The following is a 17013-nucleotide window of genomic DNA, read 5'->3' on the forward strand; positions in this document are numbered from 1 at the left end:
TTATGGTTTCTCAATACCGAGATGCACCTGTGGCCTCAGCGTTTTATCTTGTCCTCCACCAGCCTCCCTTACGAGGTCTTGACCTTCTGAACTCGGTGTTAAAACTTGGCGCTCGTTTATCGAGGTCGTTCTCGGCGTCCAGTTGCAGGCTGTGTATTAATCGTCTCGTTTTTTAAAGCCATGGCTCCAGGAGAAGTATGCGTCACTAGCTATGCCCATGTTTAATAAGGAATAAGAGGACAGCTAGGTTTATTTCTGAGAACAAAAGACATAGCTGTAACTGTCACTGGATGAAACTTGGTAGTCCACTAAAATAGGAAGAAAAACTAATCAGGAACAGATTTGATGTGTTGATAATCTTGACTTATGCAGGGTGGTTTCTGGAGAGATATAATCCGGAAGCAAAGAATTATAGTGTTTAGGTAAACAAATTCAATTTCCATTCTACCAATGAGAAACACTTCAGTGGTACTGAAGTAGTCCTCGTGAGATGGAGATGGCCAGGAATATATTTCATGATGTCATACTTCTCATGAACAAAACAACGGTTTAAAATAAGCAGACACAAGAGATTTGTACGAATAAAGGAAAGATAGAACTACTAGCGAGAGACTGAACTAGAAATAAAATTGATGCAGACAGTAAGGCAGGACAGAGGTACAAAACTTACTGAAAATTGCTTCAGACACAACAAAGCTATTCTCCGCTTGTAATGTAAGGACTAACTGTTTCTTGTGGCCAAGAAGCTCCATAAAGATGACGACGACGGCGGGAAGCGAAAGATAAGCAATGATCTCCGCACCCATGATTCTCAGAGTGGTTTAACAAACCTCCGGGTGGTAAAGAGAACCATCTTCTGGATAATAAAGAATTCCCACGTGCAAGGACAAGTTTACCGACCTTGTTGTAGTCTTCAGAACAGAGCGATCATCACTATTTTCTTGTGATTGTCTCGAGTCCACTTGTGCCGAGTGTCTACAACGTCCTTACCTTCGGATAACTTAAACAGTTTAGAAAAAGTTCATCCGTTTTAGAGGATATGTTGTTTTCTGGTAAAATCGTGGAAAATACTGCTGTTATAAAATCTGATTTCCACACCTGTGGAATCATAAGCATTCCGTTCAATGTGAATAAAACTCCACAGTTTTAGTGCGACCTTCACACGTGGACATGGAAGATAAGATGAGAAAAAAATTAACCTATCAAATCAAAATGTTTCTCGTTTAACTCACTTGGGTTCATTTCAATTATTTGGAGAACTTGCATTGTGCGAGGATGAAAGTCTTTTTGTAAAGCATTTGCTTCTTTTTCTTAACATTTGTTTTTACAACACGAGCCATACTTCCTGAAGCGTAGGATTGGTTATTACAGTCAAAAAATACAGAGAAAGCGTTGTAGGAATGGTAAATAAACAGATGTTGATTCAACGGTAGTGGTGACGTCATATGTTGGTGGATCCAGGTTTGAGTGGAAAACGGTCCCGAAAGGCAGCTGACCGATAAATGAGAAAATGCTCATCCCTAAGGTCCAATATGTCCTAAACAGCATGGATGTTTACAAGGTCTGTTCACACGATTCCCCCGCCCACACACACACCATCCTCCGGAAACTGAGCCCACAGCGAATCCCACGTATTGTGCCTTTATTGCTCCTGCTGTTTAAATGTCATTACACTGTGGTCATTATACTGTCATTATACTTTGGTCTGAACCAAGCAACATGTGACAGCTGCAGTTGGACATCCCTACACACCATGCACAGCACTACAAAGGCGGGCAGATGACTGGTCAACACATGCACGGCCCTGTTTTAACCCCTGAAGCGATAATATTAGCAAGGAAAATTACAGGTACACACTGCTCTGAACATTGTGAGAATGCCGTATACCGAGAATTGTAATTCAGAGATCATTCGAGAAAGTTGCGCTGAGGTACACCAGATAATGTCTTGCTTTCTGGGTAACTGTACCTTGGAAATATGAAAACTATCATTGTGCTACCACATCCGGGTGTGTAAGCCATAGACACATAATTACATACCTGATATTCATAATGTACAACTCAGTCTTGTCATCCATCCATCAACAAATGCTTGCTATTCACCAACTTTGCATTTCTCTCTCTCTCTCACACACTTTGCCTTGCCAATGGCTGTTTAGTAAGCGCAGTTAAATGGCCATCACAGCGAAAACAAAACAAAAAACATTCAAATTTCTTTGCAAATCGGAGGATCTATTTTGGACTTGGAGGTACCATGTTATCAATGTCAGGCTTTTTACTTGTTTTGTTTGGCTTTTTTTTTTTTTTTTTGGTTTTGTTTTGCCCTCAACTTACCCGAGTAATTCGCTTTATTTATTCAACGAACATTCTCACAGTTTGATAGTAGAGGGTCGAATTAATGTGTTTTCTACTTGTCGAGGACACCAGTTATGTCCACATGTGGTTGAGAAATTTAACATTCTGTAGTGAGGGTTTCTTTGAGAATAACTTAGCCAAGAAGCAGTCGAATGTAACCCACCTGTGAGCAGCTCAGACTGGACTGACAGACTGGCTCCCTATCTCTGACAAACGGTGTTCACATGAGTGAACGGCCGCGTTTACTAACCGACTGACCCTCTCGATGTTCTCAGTGCCAGTGTCCAGTGAACTGCTCTTGCGGACGATGTGGTCCTTGACCATGTGTTGATTGTTTACAGACAGGTGACATGATGCCATGTTTTCAATTCCTGCCTATCCATCTTCCTCCCTCCTTTCTCCTCTGTCTCCCCCGACTCCACTCACCTCTTGCTCCAATCTCAAGATTAAAATTCCTAAAATATGGAGCAGCAGCAAAAACATATTTTGTTTACAGTTTTTACTATATGCTGTTGATTTTAGTAAAACCTCTCACAAGTTTTCTATTGTGGAGCTTCCGGACTATTCCGGAATGTGCGAATTTTTTAATCCTTTGATGAGTTCTAACTCAGGAAGTAATTTGCAGTATATCCTACAGGCTTTTCAGTCCACGGATGAGAGCTGATTAAAACGGAAGAAAAATGAGATTGGTAGCGGAGGAGAAGAATTCTTGTCAGAAAATGGTTTGGCAAATGTAACCTGCTTACCTGACTCAAGTTACAAGGTGGGGAACTTTCCCCTCCTACTTAGACTTAGAGCTTAAAATAGCAACACAGGCAGCATCTTGTTTTCACTTACCTGAGATTGTAATTAACTGAGTGCACATCACTGTCAGCACAACCTACGCAGATGGTAGATGAAACCTTCTGAGTTTCTACAATCATTGTGGTGTGGGCTGACACGACAGGTGCTGCTGTACCAACACACAATGTCTTTAACATCAGGAACAGTAAATGTTTACTGTGCTGTAGAGGACTGCATGTTCACAGCTTCAGATAATAAATATAAACAAACTAAGGCCTAGAATTTGAGATAAAGTTCAGCCTCACATCAAATAAAACATTCGTGATACATCTCTTTGCACCATGACGATCGAAAGATGAAAGGTACTCACTGGTGCATTACAGCTATTGGCATAAACAACAAAAACAGATAAACATAATATTTATACATGAGAACAGAGGCACACAAACCCTCACTTCTCTTCCGTCTTCTGTCCTTCCATTGTGGGGAGGAGGAAGAGAAAAATCAGGACGAGACCCATGCATACATTTATGAATGTATAAACGCATGTAGTAACCGTGTGATGTGTCAGTTGAACTGCAAAGTTTAAAATTAGGTTTCAGGAATAACTGATGAAGGAGGCCATGCTTAAAATTTGTTCCAGTGCAGTTTCACTGCAAGAAAAGAGAGAAAAAAACTAGATTTCTAAAGGCATTGAGTATGTCCATGGAACTGTAGAATGACCTATTGATATCAAATAGTCTCTATTTCAAAAATTATTTTGCTGGCATGGAAGCTTGAGTTTTGACAGAAATTCTCATTTTCACTCATTTGCATACAGCCCAGAGAAGTGATCAGTCACAGCCGCTGGACTCCATGGTTGTGTTGCTTGGAGATACGTATCGTCTTTCAAGCGCAAATCTGCCTAGAAATGCCGAAAATAAATTATCACAACTGGAAATTTTATGCAGAAAAATAGAATATGAATGCACATGCAGCACACCAGAGAGAACAAGTATAAAAAATTTACAAGCACGGCAAAAAAGTAAGTTTGCCCGAAAAAAAAAAACCCAACCTCAGTCATGAGAACGAATGTCAGGGCATTGAACTTGACGATTTCTGAGAGGAAGGATGCAAGTCCACAACATGGATGAACTTATGCTACAGTTGGTGGCAGATGAATGCGTGGATGGGATGGCTGGAGGGGATGGTGTTAAGTTTCTCAGACATTTGTTCTGCCATTTGCATTTATTTTTCTTTCGCCGCTTCATGTCTTTGCGAGTGAAATCACAGATCATTAGTTTATTCCTTGCTGCTCTTGGAGGAGCACAGGGCCGCAAACTCACGGCGAAGTAGGACGAGCTTCCGGACGACATCCTCCAGGTTATCTCGCTAATTGGCTTTCTGTTGCCGGCACAATAAAAGTCAACTCATCTTTTTTTCCCTATCGGTCTTATTGCAAGTGATAAATGTGACCTTTGCAGTGCAGTGTCCATGCTTGACGAGGTTCACACATCAAATTGCTTTCATAACCTTTTGTCTTTGTGCCTAAGATGATGAATTTGTTTGTTGTTAGTCTTCATCTTGAACTGTACTACTGTGTTATTAATGCCAATGTTTCACAATCTTTAATATGCATGATCTCTCAAAAGTAATAATTTTCCACAGCCAACAAATCAAACTTTGTAAATGTATTGGAAATGTCAAATATCAACCACTGTTAATAGCTACAGTCGTATTTTTATGTATGGTTTATTTTTAAAAATCTGCAAAAATGTCTTTTTGTCATGGTAGCAAACACTTTGCGGTAAAAGGTGGACATTGTGTTCCAGTAATTATAAAGTCGGCTGAATTGTTTACAGAACAACTTTTCCCCAATACCTTGGTCTGGATGACACCCAATGTCTCACTGGCCATTCTTAGATCATGGTTTTGTGGACATTTGGGGTCTCACGCCGGAAATGAAGCCAGTTGTTGGTGGTCCAGAGAGCACAGCATCATCCTTGCTATGTAGATGGGGTCTCGGTCCTCACAGGCGCCACACTGGGGGAAGAAATGGAGCATAACCGCCAGCCCACCCGACTGTAAGGTTTGAAAAAACCTACCACCAACGTTGATTGGCCCCATACAAAATTTGCCGGATGTGCTTGCACAAAGAAAGATTTTGATCTTTTACACCAACTGAGTAAGCAATGAAGATCAGTGGAATCAGCATGAGAGCCACACTTGCCGAAACCCTAGCAAATGTCGAGCAAATGTCGAGCAAATGTCGATTGTTTGTCAAAGTTTAGCAACACTCTTGTGTTTCTTTCGGTTTGTTTTATCTTTAATTTTTGTGGTAATGATTCACAGCTGAAACAAGACAGGAGTGACAAAGCATAAAAACAGATAAAGAACGAAGAGAGGGCAACAGCTAAAAAAGAAGCAAAGAAGAATGAAGACCAAGAAAGAAGGAATTATAATTCTAGAGAACATTGTCGACAATACGTCCTTACTTTCATACAAGATGGTATAGAAGCTTAGTTTTAAACAATAAAGTGCCAATACATATAAAATCTTCGATTACTCGAAATGGCTATAAAATATTTTAAAAATTTATTTTCACTTTTTTCCTTTTTATCTTTGCTTTCATAAAATATTCCTTTTCCTGCCTTCACTTCCGAGTGAGGAGGACGTCTCTGGCGACTTGACATAAAAGTTGTAAACTGCAGCAATAGGTGAGCAGGAAGATAAAATCATCATTTGCCAGAGGGGAAAATCCATTTCCAAATAAAAAGTCCAGTCGTCTTTTTTGCAGAATGGTCTAATAATGTCCAATTTTTTCCCTTCCTTTTCTTTCTATTTTTCCCCTTCCTCTTTCTCTCCCACACTTTAATGTTGCTTTGGTGAGTTTGCTCAGTTCTGTGTGTCTCTGGTTTTTGTTTCTGTGTCACTCAGCAATAGAAGACACAATTTTTTTTAAACTGTCCACAAACATAATTTTTAGCTCCTGACACACCACAAGACTGCTTGAAAAAACACGGACCCCAGGAAGGCTTTAACCACCTTACTAACTGAATTTCTCTACCCGCTCGGACTCTTTACATCCTAATCTTTTTTAATTTCGTTTCATTCCTTTTTGACATTTAAAAAAATGAGCTTACTATAAACATCCCGGAGTTTAATGAGATTTATTAATGTCAGAGGTGTATGTCCGCAAAGATACACTGCTAGGAGTAATGCTGCAGCTTTCAGCTTTCGTCCTTCCATCCTTCCTATTAACTTTTGTCATTATCTTAAAAATGATAACGAGGTCGTCAACAATATACGCACATTGATGCCTGTATGGATGTGATGTGCCATGAGCTATTAAATCTTACTCTGGTCTCGATAATGAAAAACATCACCTCACTCTAGAGACAGCTGGAGGGGCAGACATTGTTTTTACGAAGACGAAGACGACGACGACAACGACGGGTTGGATGCTCTCAAAAACTAGCTTCCCCCTCGTCTGTCATCGTATTGTGATGATGTTATCGACTGAGACTTCTGTTGTAAAATACGATTTCCAGCCCTGCTAACAGGCGTCACAGAGAGTGCCCCGAGACGAGATCTGAACCCAGGGCCTCTCATTGCAGTGGTGACAATACACTAGCACGCGCCCTGAAGCACTCCATTGTCAATGGCAGCCATAAAAGGATAAAAACAAGTCAGAACATGCGTTGCAGAAGTCAGTGCAAACAAAAGACAAAAATAATCCGCTGGAGGGCGCAGTTCACCGATAACACGAAGATACCGGGTGTGATGCTTGTAAAATATGAGCAGGTCGGCTGATTGGTAGCCGTTAGACACCCAGATAGCAGTTAGCGGGTACTGAGTTATCTTCCTCAGGCGGGAATGGAAAGTAAGAAACAAAAAAATAATAACAGGAAATCATGGATAGGATGGAACAATTGGATCTCTTAGAGTAGGCTGACAAAAAATGTTTTCTATTAGCCACTGAGCGCTTGAGGAAGGTGTGGCCGACAAAATGAAAGAACAAGAACTCTCTTTTGAACATTGTTTGTTCTCAAGTACTTTCACTCTGCCACAAGTGGGTTCTCAGTGCACGGGAGGGGGAAAAGAGAGAAAGAGGAAGTGAGCACGTTTTTGCGGAATGGTAAGCAAATCAAAGATGCGCTTACATGGTAGGTACTGTCTGTCCAATCAAAATGTCGCTTGCAAAACGGTCGTTTACTGTACAATCGCATCTCAAAAACAGCTCGTGAGTGCCGCCATGTTTGAGATATCAAAAGAAAACAAACTGGTCCTGACTGATGACGTATGCGGACCCACGTGACAGGGTGGAGCAGAGCTGGGGTAGTGTCAGCAGTTCTACAACAACCGTCGGACAAGACAAATGTTGAGCGATGTTACGATGATGTTATCAGTTTTGCCGATCGGCGAGCGCAGCCTTTGTTTACAGCTTGTAATCTCGAAAAAACATCGAGAGCTTGCAACCGCGGAAAGACACAGGTTGGGAGATATGGAAACTGATCCACCTGCATCCTACCTTTGAAAAGTCACGTGACGCTTTGTTTGCGCGAGGATCTGGATGAATTCTACTGTCAGCATCATCGCAAAGAATTCTTCTATCTTTGGAGGACATCGCTGATCCAATGTTGTCCACAATGGAAACATTCAGTAGCTACATTAAAAAGAATGTTACAATAATGTTACTGCTTGTAACATCAGTCTGTTTCGCCAGTCTCTCCCTGCGTTACAAAGACCTTACTGTTTGTAACACTATTCTCTGTCAGGCCTGCATTTTCCATTTCGTTCAGTTTTTCATCGCTCAGCTGTCGAAAACAGAAAATATTATTAGATATCGTTCATTCTTTGGGATTAAAGCCACATGCGCTATTTTACTGGCTTTTCCCTTTAACACCAACGAATGCAGGGAAAGTATTTTCTGTATTTTCTAGTGCACAGTGTGAAACCTGAGTCGCTGACAATGTGAAATGTTGCCCGTCCACCTGGTGTTTGGTCCTCACTGACCCCAACATCGCTGTCCATGCGCGGTTTTTGGTTGCCAGTCCTCACCTGTGTTCCTGTGGCTCGTATGTTGTATCAGGTGTCTGCAGGTGGGCATACACTGCTTCCTACACTACATCACCTGCACACCTGTACACGTTGTCCATCTACCAACAATGAATGCATTTGTGGATTATAACCTTTGCTTACAAAAAGATTTGCTGTAAGTGTTCAATGTCTCTTTTGAAATTAAAAAAAACACGTTTTTGCACGATAAAAGCCTGTTTGAGTATTAGAACATGTGTTTACCTGTGAGAAAGGTAAGTTTGTTTGTTTTGCCAAACTGAGGCTTTCATCACAGAGTCTTAATCTGCACGAGCATACCGCCCATGGTGTCATTGTTGCGTCTGTAGTGACGATAGATATTTAAATACTTGGTGTATTTGTTTAAGGAATGTATCACTAGAAAAAGTCTGAATGTGCTTGGTACAGAGCAGCCACAGCAGCCATAACTTCACATGTCATCATCATTGGTGTAATTACTTAATGATCCGAAACAATTATGTTTCCCGCTCGGAAAATTCAAGTTCTGAGATTTGAAACTTTCTGTAATTTTTTTCAAAATTTTTAAAATCCTCCGCTGATTGAGCACGCGGACACGTGTCTAGTGAGATTAATCGAATAAACAAGGCTAAGAGGCTCCATTTTAGCAGCAAGGATGCTGTTCTTTTTTGAGACTATGTGATAAGGACTTCACGCGATGGGGTTGGCAAAAATCCCGGCGACACATAAACAAGTGTGTGCTTGAAATTGAAACCCAAAAGTGTTTGACATCAACACCAAAAGGACTGGAAGGCCGGTGGAAAAACTTGGGTTCAGGGACACCGAAACCACTGAATAAACACCAGAGCAGGGGAAGGTTTATGGGACACAAACTGTTTTTGTAGAAAAGGAGCGAGTTTCTGATTAGCCGCCAGGTCTGGGGGCGATGAGCGATGACAGACTAGTGAACTCTTGTCACTCGGGTCTGGACATTCCTACGGTGCACCCAACCTTTCGTGTGGCAACCAAGTAGACAACAAGCAGCAGACGATAGAAAGGAAGAAAATTACTGGTAGTGTGGCCCACACCTGATTATGTAAGGGATGTTCTTTTGATAACGGTTTGAAGCGTTTATTTTGCTTCTGCATCCATTTTGTAGACACGGTCAGAGTGCCAGCGAAGATGTAGTCAACCTCTTTTTTTAACATGGTTTTTATTTTCTTTAAAAGGGAAGTTAATGAAACGTTCTGACCACTATCTCCATCTCCTGCTGAGAAGTTTGCTCGGAGGGAAAGAATGGGAGGCAAAAAGATTCAGATTTCGATGCTTCCTTTCCTTTCCATTTGTGCCGCGAGCGCCTGAGTTTTTGAAAAAAAATCTTCTGAGCCAGTTCACGATCTTGTTCGGGTCGTTCGTCTGTAATAGGCAAAAATTGCCTGGCCACAAATGCAAGACACAGGTCGACGAGGTATCAGATAAAGCCATATATGAAATAAATGTATTTCATGTCATTAATCCATATGCGGCTTCCCCTTTGGTTTTCATTAGCTTATAAAAAGAAATAATTAAAAACGAATATTTTTTAAAGGCAAGAGTCTGTTCCTGTAGGTTTACTGCCAAATAATTTTCACTGCTATTCTCTGCAGCATATGTACCTGCTTGTGATTACTATGTCTGTGTGTCTGTGTGTCTGTGTGTCTGTGTGTCTGTGTGTGTGTCTGTGTGTCTGTGTGTGTGTGTGGCCGTCTGTACGGCGGAGATAAGCAGGTGGTCATGAGATACCCTTGTCCACCTCGCTGAATGCTAACTATCACGGTCGAACAGGAAAGAATTGCATGCAGGGAGTGTGGAGACATTAGGCCTGGAGATACAGAGCGAACCGGAAGCTGTTACATCCATCACCTCCTGCGTCACTGACATGCGCGCTGCTGACTTCAATGGCATAAGACTGCGTTGTGCAGGGTGCACACCCGTTCTTCTCTTTGCCACGTGTACAAAGTGCTGGTCGTCAAAGGAAATAATCATTTTATTTTCAATAAACTGGTCAGCAAAAACTGTGTTGAACACTTCAGAACACTAGCTGAAAAATTACAGAAACCTCTTTAACGCTGAAGTAAGAGATTTTTCTGATATAAACACTTTTTCTGAGAGATCAACAATAGTCAAATATATTTATAAATGGATTCGTGTATTTCAATCACAAGAACAAGAAAGACAAATTAAAAGAGAAGAGAGAGAAGGCATTGGAAAAGGAAAGAGGAGATTGTGCGAGAGAGGAAGAGGAAGAGACAGTTAAGATGAAACAGGAAGGACCGGAAGAGGAAAATCGATGACTAGGAGGCCATCGATAACATTAGCACCCTTGCACACCCGCTTCATCACCAGACTTCCTACAGCGACTGCGACAAAGGCAAGCTGAGAACTATCATTTATTTACGGTTTTGACTTTATCACATACATCAGCAACAAGGGGCACGTCACTTCAGTTTACAGCCGGAAGAAGAGCAGTACAGAAATAAAGGAATTATGAATGGCTAGCTCAAACAAGTAACGAAGAATCAAAAACAAAAGTTGCAGCAAAACCAGCAGGACCTCAGATACACACCCGTATAACAGCAAGCAGTGATGGGCGAGAAATATTCTGGTTAAGTGGGTAAAACTCGTTTACATGTCTGTCAAGTGTGCAGGGTTGTCATTCACTTGCAATGATGCTTCCCGTGCACACAGTTTTTCTTTCACTCTTTCGAACACTCTCGCACAGGTAGAAATTCATTAACCTATCTCTTTCAAGCCCTTCAACTTAAAATGCTTGCGATGTCTTGTCTTACAAAACATTTGAAATTAAGGAGGAGACTATTTTAAGAGTTCCCACATTTACAAATTGGACACATCGAACAAAAAATAAGAAAAGGCACATAGTACACAATAATATATAAAAAACTTTCCGGTCTGTTTCTGAGGGATCTGACCTGCAGACATTCTTCAAAAAAATAAATAAACCAGGGAGACAGGTGACAAAGTCCACCCATGGCAGGTTATCACCAGCACTCTGTGCACAGGAAAGTTGTCATGGCAAACACACTTATTTTAACCCAGACACACAGCTTGATAATCTTCATATACTTTTAAATTAGTGGACTGCAACCCTTAAACAAGGACTACACAATGTTTCTGAAAGTATATCAGCAACTTCAACAACATGTAGTATAGTATATCTACGGTTGAGCAGGAAACAATGCCAACAAATAACCCACAGTCCACAGTTCTTCATTGCCTTCTGAGCGTGTTCCGTATTTTAAATGTGAAATGAAATGCATGTCATGGGGCTGTGTGTGTGTGTGTGTGTGTGTGTGTGTGTGTGTGTGTGTGTGTGTGTGTGTGTGTGTGTGTGTGTGTGTGTGTGTGTGTGTACCTTGGTTTTTGTACACATTTAAAGTTATTAAAATAAAATAATGAGTATGAGAGTGCAATCACTAACAAAATCACCATCCTAAAATTTCTTCTTTTCACATTCATCACAAAAGATTATATATTAATAATGTACAAATGTTAGTGTGTCTAAGTTCAGAAATAACCATCACACATGTTTCGTGAACTATTTGTTAGATGACATACCAAGACAACACTTGCTCCTGCATACATCCATATACCCAGACATACCCATATACAGACAGACAAAAAAAAACCAAAGAAGAAAAATAAAAAATAAAAAATAAAAAAATAAAATGGCACGAACAAGCAAATAAATAAATAAACGAAGAAAGAAGAAATACAAGAAATAATTAAAAATAAACTTCATGTTAAAATAACAAAACGCAGATAAACACACACAATACAAACTATATTTTGCTCTACTATCAATATTCTAAGATGTAAAAGCTACTATGTTAGCTGCCCAAGGAGCTGGCTACAGGTATCTAGTCATCAAATGTAATCGTTACAAATGTAATCTGCAATGTCAAGCTATGTGCTCATAATATTCGTATCATTCGAGCAAGTAAATAAACTCTTTCTTGCTATACTAAAAACATAGCCAGTCTTATTCAGGCGGCTCCCACCGAGGACAGAAGACCTCGCTCTGGATAGAGTTGCAGCAAGTCTTGTGTGGGTTGTGACTAAACTTGTACAAAATATTGTGGTGGCAGCTAGCCACACATGCACTGAGGATGAACAGTGTTGAGAGACAAGCCAGGCTTCTAGAGATGAGGAATTCATTAGTATGACCGTCGAGAAATGAACTGCTTTGCGTCCTGAATTGTATGGATCCGTCCACTTGTATGGATCCTTCCACCTCATTCTTGAACTTGTCCTCTCATTAAACGGAAGAAGACCAGACAGGAGTGCCTGTGGGTAAGACGAGATTATGGAAAAAATAAATGCTGACAGAATGTTTTGGCAATAGATTGTTGATGCCTGGTGGAAAAAAAGTTCTAGAAGTCTACAAGGACTGGAAACTTGGCGGATATTCACTCAGTGGAATAAAGAATTGCTTGCGCTGCGGCCAAAAACTAGTTATGGACAAGTAATCCAGTCAAACTTCCAACATGTAGCCGGAAACATAACTCTGAGTTTGTCTCATTTAGGACACAATGGCTTAGACTGTCTAACCTCCACAGTTCTTTACATTCTCCAACTTTATGATTATTACTCAGTTAGCTAAAGAACACGCCTTGGGTTAGTTTGACAAATACACTTAAGCTTAGAATGTTTTAGCTCATTTCATCTCCTCTCACATCTTTTTGTGTTTTCATGTGTGAATGACTTACAATAATACAGTAGTCTGTAACTGTAATTGTAGCCAATTGATGTTAGAGATAATACACTATGTAGGGTGTATCTCGCTAATAAAAGGCGAGTCAACAATTGTAGGACATAGCAGGCTGCAGGCACTTGACCAATACTTGTGATAATATTTTCCACACTAACCTACATGCTTGCTGTGTGTTTTTTAAAACCTATTAAAAGCTTACTAACCTACATCCTGACACTGTAATAAGCTGTAATAAACACCGGGATGCTTGATTTACACCAGAGTGGCAATGAGAAAGACCCATGGTTTCTAATATACAAGATAACTGTAACGAGGACAACATGTGGAGCAGGATTTATAGATAGCAGTAATGAGCACGAGTTTTGTATACTTTACAATAATTTACAAATGTAATGAGCACGAGTTTTGTATAATTTACAATAATTTACAAATGTAATGAGTTTTGTATAACAAACAACAGCTGTACTGAGCAAAACCTGTTGTGTACATAATTTACAAGACACTCGTAATGAGCACGAACCTATGGTGTACAATTATAACAAACAGGTCGTGGTTTTCTTCTTCTTTCTTCCCCTCCTCGGCATTATCATCTTCCTCAGTCATCACAGAGAACCAGCAACAATACAAATATCATCAACAGGAAACATGAAACGAAGATAAGCAAGACACAAACAAATAACAAGAAAAAAGAACATTAAGGATAATTTCTTTGGTTGCTTTTAAACAAGAAGCCGATACACAAAGTCTAAACATTTTTTAATAAGTGTTTTCAGATCATGTGACTTAATAATCACGTGGCTAAGCGGGTGATGTGCGAAGGTAAAGCAGACGTCACTTCCGGTCTTCACGGAATAGGCACAGCAGTGAGGAGATCGCATTAGCAATAACATCAGCAACTTTCTGTTTGTTTGTTTGTTTGTTTGTTTGTTTGTTTGTTTGTTTGTTTGTTTGTTTCTTTCTTTCTTCTTTCTTTCTTTCTTTGTCACCTCGAGTTCACATACAATGTGGTCCACGTTGAGCTCAGTACTGTCCGCGATAAACAACACAAATAAAACAATGGCTTCAAGAGATACATTTTAAAAATAGAAATTATCCCAATAAGAAATGTAAGTGCCGGAAAAGTAAAGGCATCAGAACGACAGAAAAAAGAAGTGATGTATCTGTAGATGCTGACGACTGTCGTGAAACACAAAGTGAGGAGACACAAGTCACTGACAAGCTCTGGGTTATTTTTTCAAATGACATGTAGAAGATGCAATGTCACCCAACAGTGACTGCATTGATATTAAATTTATTTATTTGAGGAAAATACAGTGACACTAGAACTAGCTTTTAAAAAAAGACAATGAAACATGTCTCACTTACTGTACACTCCAGCAGACATTTCTCCTCAATCCGATTTCGATGACAAAAAAAATGAAAGTTAGATATTTTCATTAAAAACATTTTTTGTTCGTTTCTGTCCTCTAGTTTAGCTAAACCAGACTTTGAGTGTTGAAGTTTATTCAATTGGGCGCATGTTGAGTAGTAAACACTTGGACCAACTTCTCAGTCTTGCACTATTTTTTTTTTTTTTTTTTTTAACCAAGGTGAGGCTAATTACGAAGTTGATAACCATTCTCTATCCAACAGTAGCATTTTAATTGTTTCAAGGAGTGGCAGGCCTGTCAGTGGAGTAACCAAGCAGTCAATACTGAGCTGCTTGAACACTTCACAGATGAGTTCTTGTAGTTCACTGAGTTCTTGTAGTTCACACAGGTCCTGACATGCGCATCACACTTTGGTCCTTAGAGGAATGTTGTCATTCTCGTTAGAGAACGAGTCTTCTGGCATGGTGGCCAGCAGCAGATGTGGGTTGCCATTCTTGTTGCCATGGATACTGTTTAGGGGCGTGTGTTCCGTGTGCATGGAGTTCCATGATGTCGACGTCTCCTTCCGGCAACACATGAGATGCGCGATCTGCTGCCGGAACTTCTGTCCCGTGGCGCAGTACAGGAAGAAGTTGATGGAGTGGTTGACGTACATCAACAGCTCGGCGATGGTTTTGGCCAGTTTGAGCTGTGCTATCTGCCGGATGCCGTGGTTCTGCTGCTCCCAGAAGGCCGTGACGATCAAGGAGATGTTCATGGGCAGTGTGGTCAAGAGAAAGGTGAAGGACACGGTCAGCAGCATGACGGTCAGCTTGGTGCCCTCACCGGAAGCGCATGACCGTCGGCAGCCGCTGATGGCGGTTCCGGTGGTGGAGGTGCGATGCTGCAGCTGTTTCTGCTGGTGGTAGTGGTAGTCCGGCATGTTTTGCAGGTTAAGGCGGTGTGCACGGGCTTCTACCACCTCCGTGATGATGAGGACGTTACAGACAAGGATGATGACGAAAGGGAGAAAAGAATAGACGCAGGCGTCAACCCATGGCCACACATCATCCACCAGGTGGTTGTAGGCGGGGGCGGCCTCGCATATGGTGATGTTGTCGCTATCGGTTGCGCGTTCGACAAGACCTACGGTCCAGAAGAAGTGCATGTTCATGCAGCAGATGAGAAAGACGATAAAAATGATGACGAGCTTGGCGCGATTGGTGTTGCACATAGTGAACGCACGCAAAGGAAAGCAGACGACGATGTAACGTTCGACGGTGACGGCGATGATAAGCCAGACGGACAAGTCGCTAGCTAGGTACCCCAGGAACATCGTCACCTTGCACAGCCACTCGGAGTTGTCTTGGAAGTTTACCCCGGTTAGCTCGTCTAGCCACAGACGGAGCAGACCGATGTAAAGGACGAGCGAATCGGCGATGGCCAACGACGCCAGGTAAAGGTAAGAGGACACCTTGGACATGGCCCGCCGCCTCAGGACAATAAAAGAAACAACATTACCGAAAGTGCCGAGTATTATCAGAACAGGTGGAATGTAGACCAGGAGATACTTCAGCAGCCGGTACTCCGGGTAGTCCATCATCACCGTCTCATAACTTTTGATGTGCATGCTTCGTCGATTTAAAGATCAAAACTTTAGAAAGTCGGGCTCCCTGTGCGCGTGGACATACTCCAAACAGACGAAAAGAGGTTTTTCCTTCCACAACCTGATTTGAGCCGAGTGTGGGGTGGCTGGCGCAGCACGCCCCGAAACCTGCTGCAGCAGGCAGGCAATACAGACGCACGACAGCCGCCGACGTGACGCTGCGTCTTGCTGCGCGCGGGGAGTGTGACTGTTCTGCTACCAAAGCACTCTTCTGGAACAGTCGATGGTTAGAAGGTCCTCTTTGCAAAAATACTTGTTCGCGAAGCACGTCTGTGAGTAAATAAGTGATTACATTATACATGTACCTCAGAAAAAAAAAAGAAGAAGAAGAAGGTGTGAGAAAAAAAAAGGGGAAGTAGAGAAATAAAACGTCTGCAGGAAAGAAAGAATTCAAAGATTTTTAGGTTGAAAATTGGAATTACGGACGCCGTCAAAAACAACTGAAAAAGTTCAGAAGTCGAGCAGACGGTGAGACATTAACAGCGAGCAGACAGACAGAAGGACAGGCAGACAGACAGACAGACAGGACGGACGGACGGACAAACAGTGAATAATATACAAAAGCAAGAGAGTCAGAAAGAAATGACTGGTATAGTTTCTTTCTCTACTACCAGAGAATACTACACTCTTGTAGCCGAGACGCAGCAGACCCTGCCAACCTGCTAATCGCCATCATCTGTGGAGCAAAAATATTGTTTTGTGTTTAATTACCTGGGATAATGTTGATCGACTGGTTGTCGAGGGCTTCCCTTCACACCATAGCGATAATGACCTGGGGACCAGAGCAGTCAGAGCCACAGTTCTGTGGACATCCGCGAGCAAGTGAGTGAGTGGAAGCAAGAGCACGAGTGAGAGAGTGAGAGCAAACAAATGCACGAGTGAGTAGGTTGGACGAGCAAGTGAGTGATAAAGGAATAAAGGCAAAGGTCGTCCCCAAACCTTTATAGGTCGTTGGGGAGTGAGTGGGTGCGATGAAGCGCACGAGGGAGTAAGAGGCGGAGGCCATTGAGTGGTGGGAGGGTTGACAAGCGAGTGGGGAAGGGAAGACGATGAGTGTGGAGGAGCCAAAAAATGAGG

General features: G+C 41.6%; 1 protein-coding gene across 1 annotated transcript; it reads right to left on the reverse strand.

Annotated features, from left to right (window-relative positions):
- Nucleotides 1–10565: 10565 nt before the first annotated feature.
- LOC112553453 (growth hormone secretagogue receptor type 1-like) lies at nucleotides 10566–16612 on the reverse strand. Its single transcript, XM_025220674.1, has one exon. It carries the CDS (start codon nucleotides 15898–15900, stop codon nucleotides 14695–14697), a length of 1206 nt encoding a protein of 401 aa, XP_025076459.1. The 5' UTR covers nucleotides 15901–16612; the 3' UTR covers nucleotides 10566–14694.
- Nucleotides 16613–17013: the final 401 nt, after the last annotated feature.

This window comes from Pomacea canaliculata, linkage group LG12, assembly GCF_003073045.1.
Source record: "Pomacea canaliculata isolate SZHN2017 linkage group LG12, ASM307304v1, whole genome shotgun sequence".
NCBI lineage: Eukaryota > Metazoa > Mollusca > Gastropoda > Architaenioglossa > Ampullariidae > Pomacea > Pomacea canaliculata.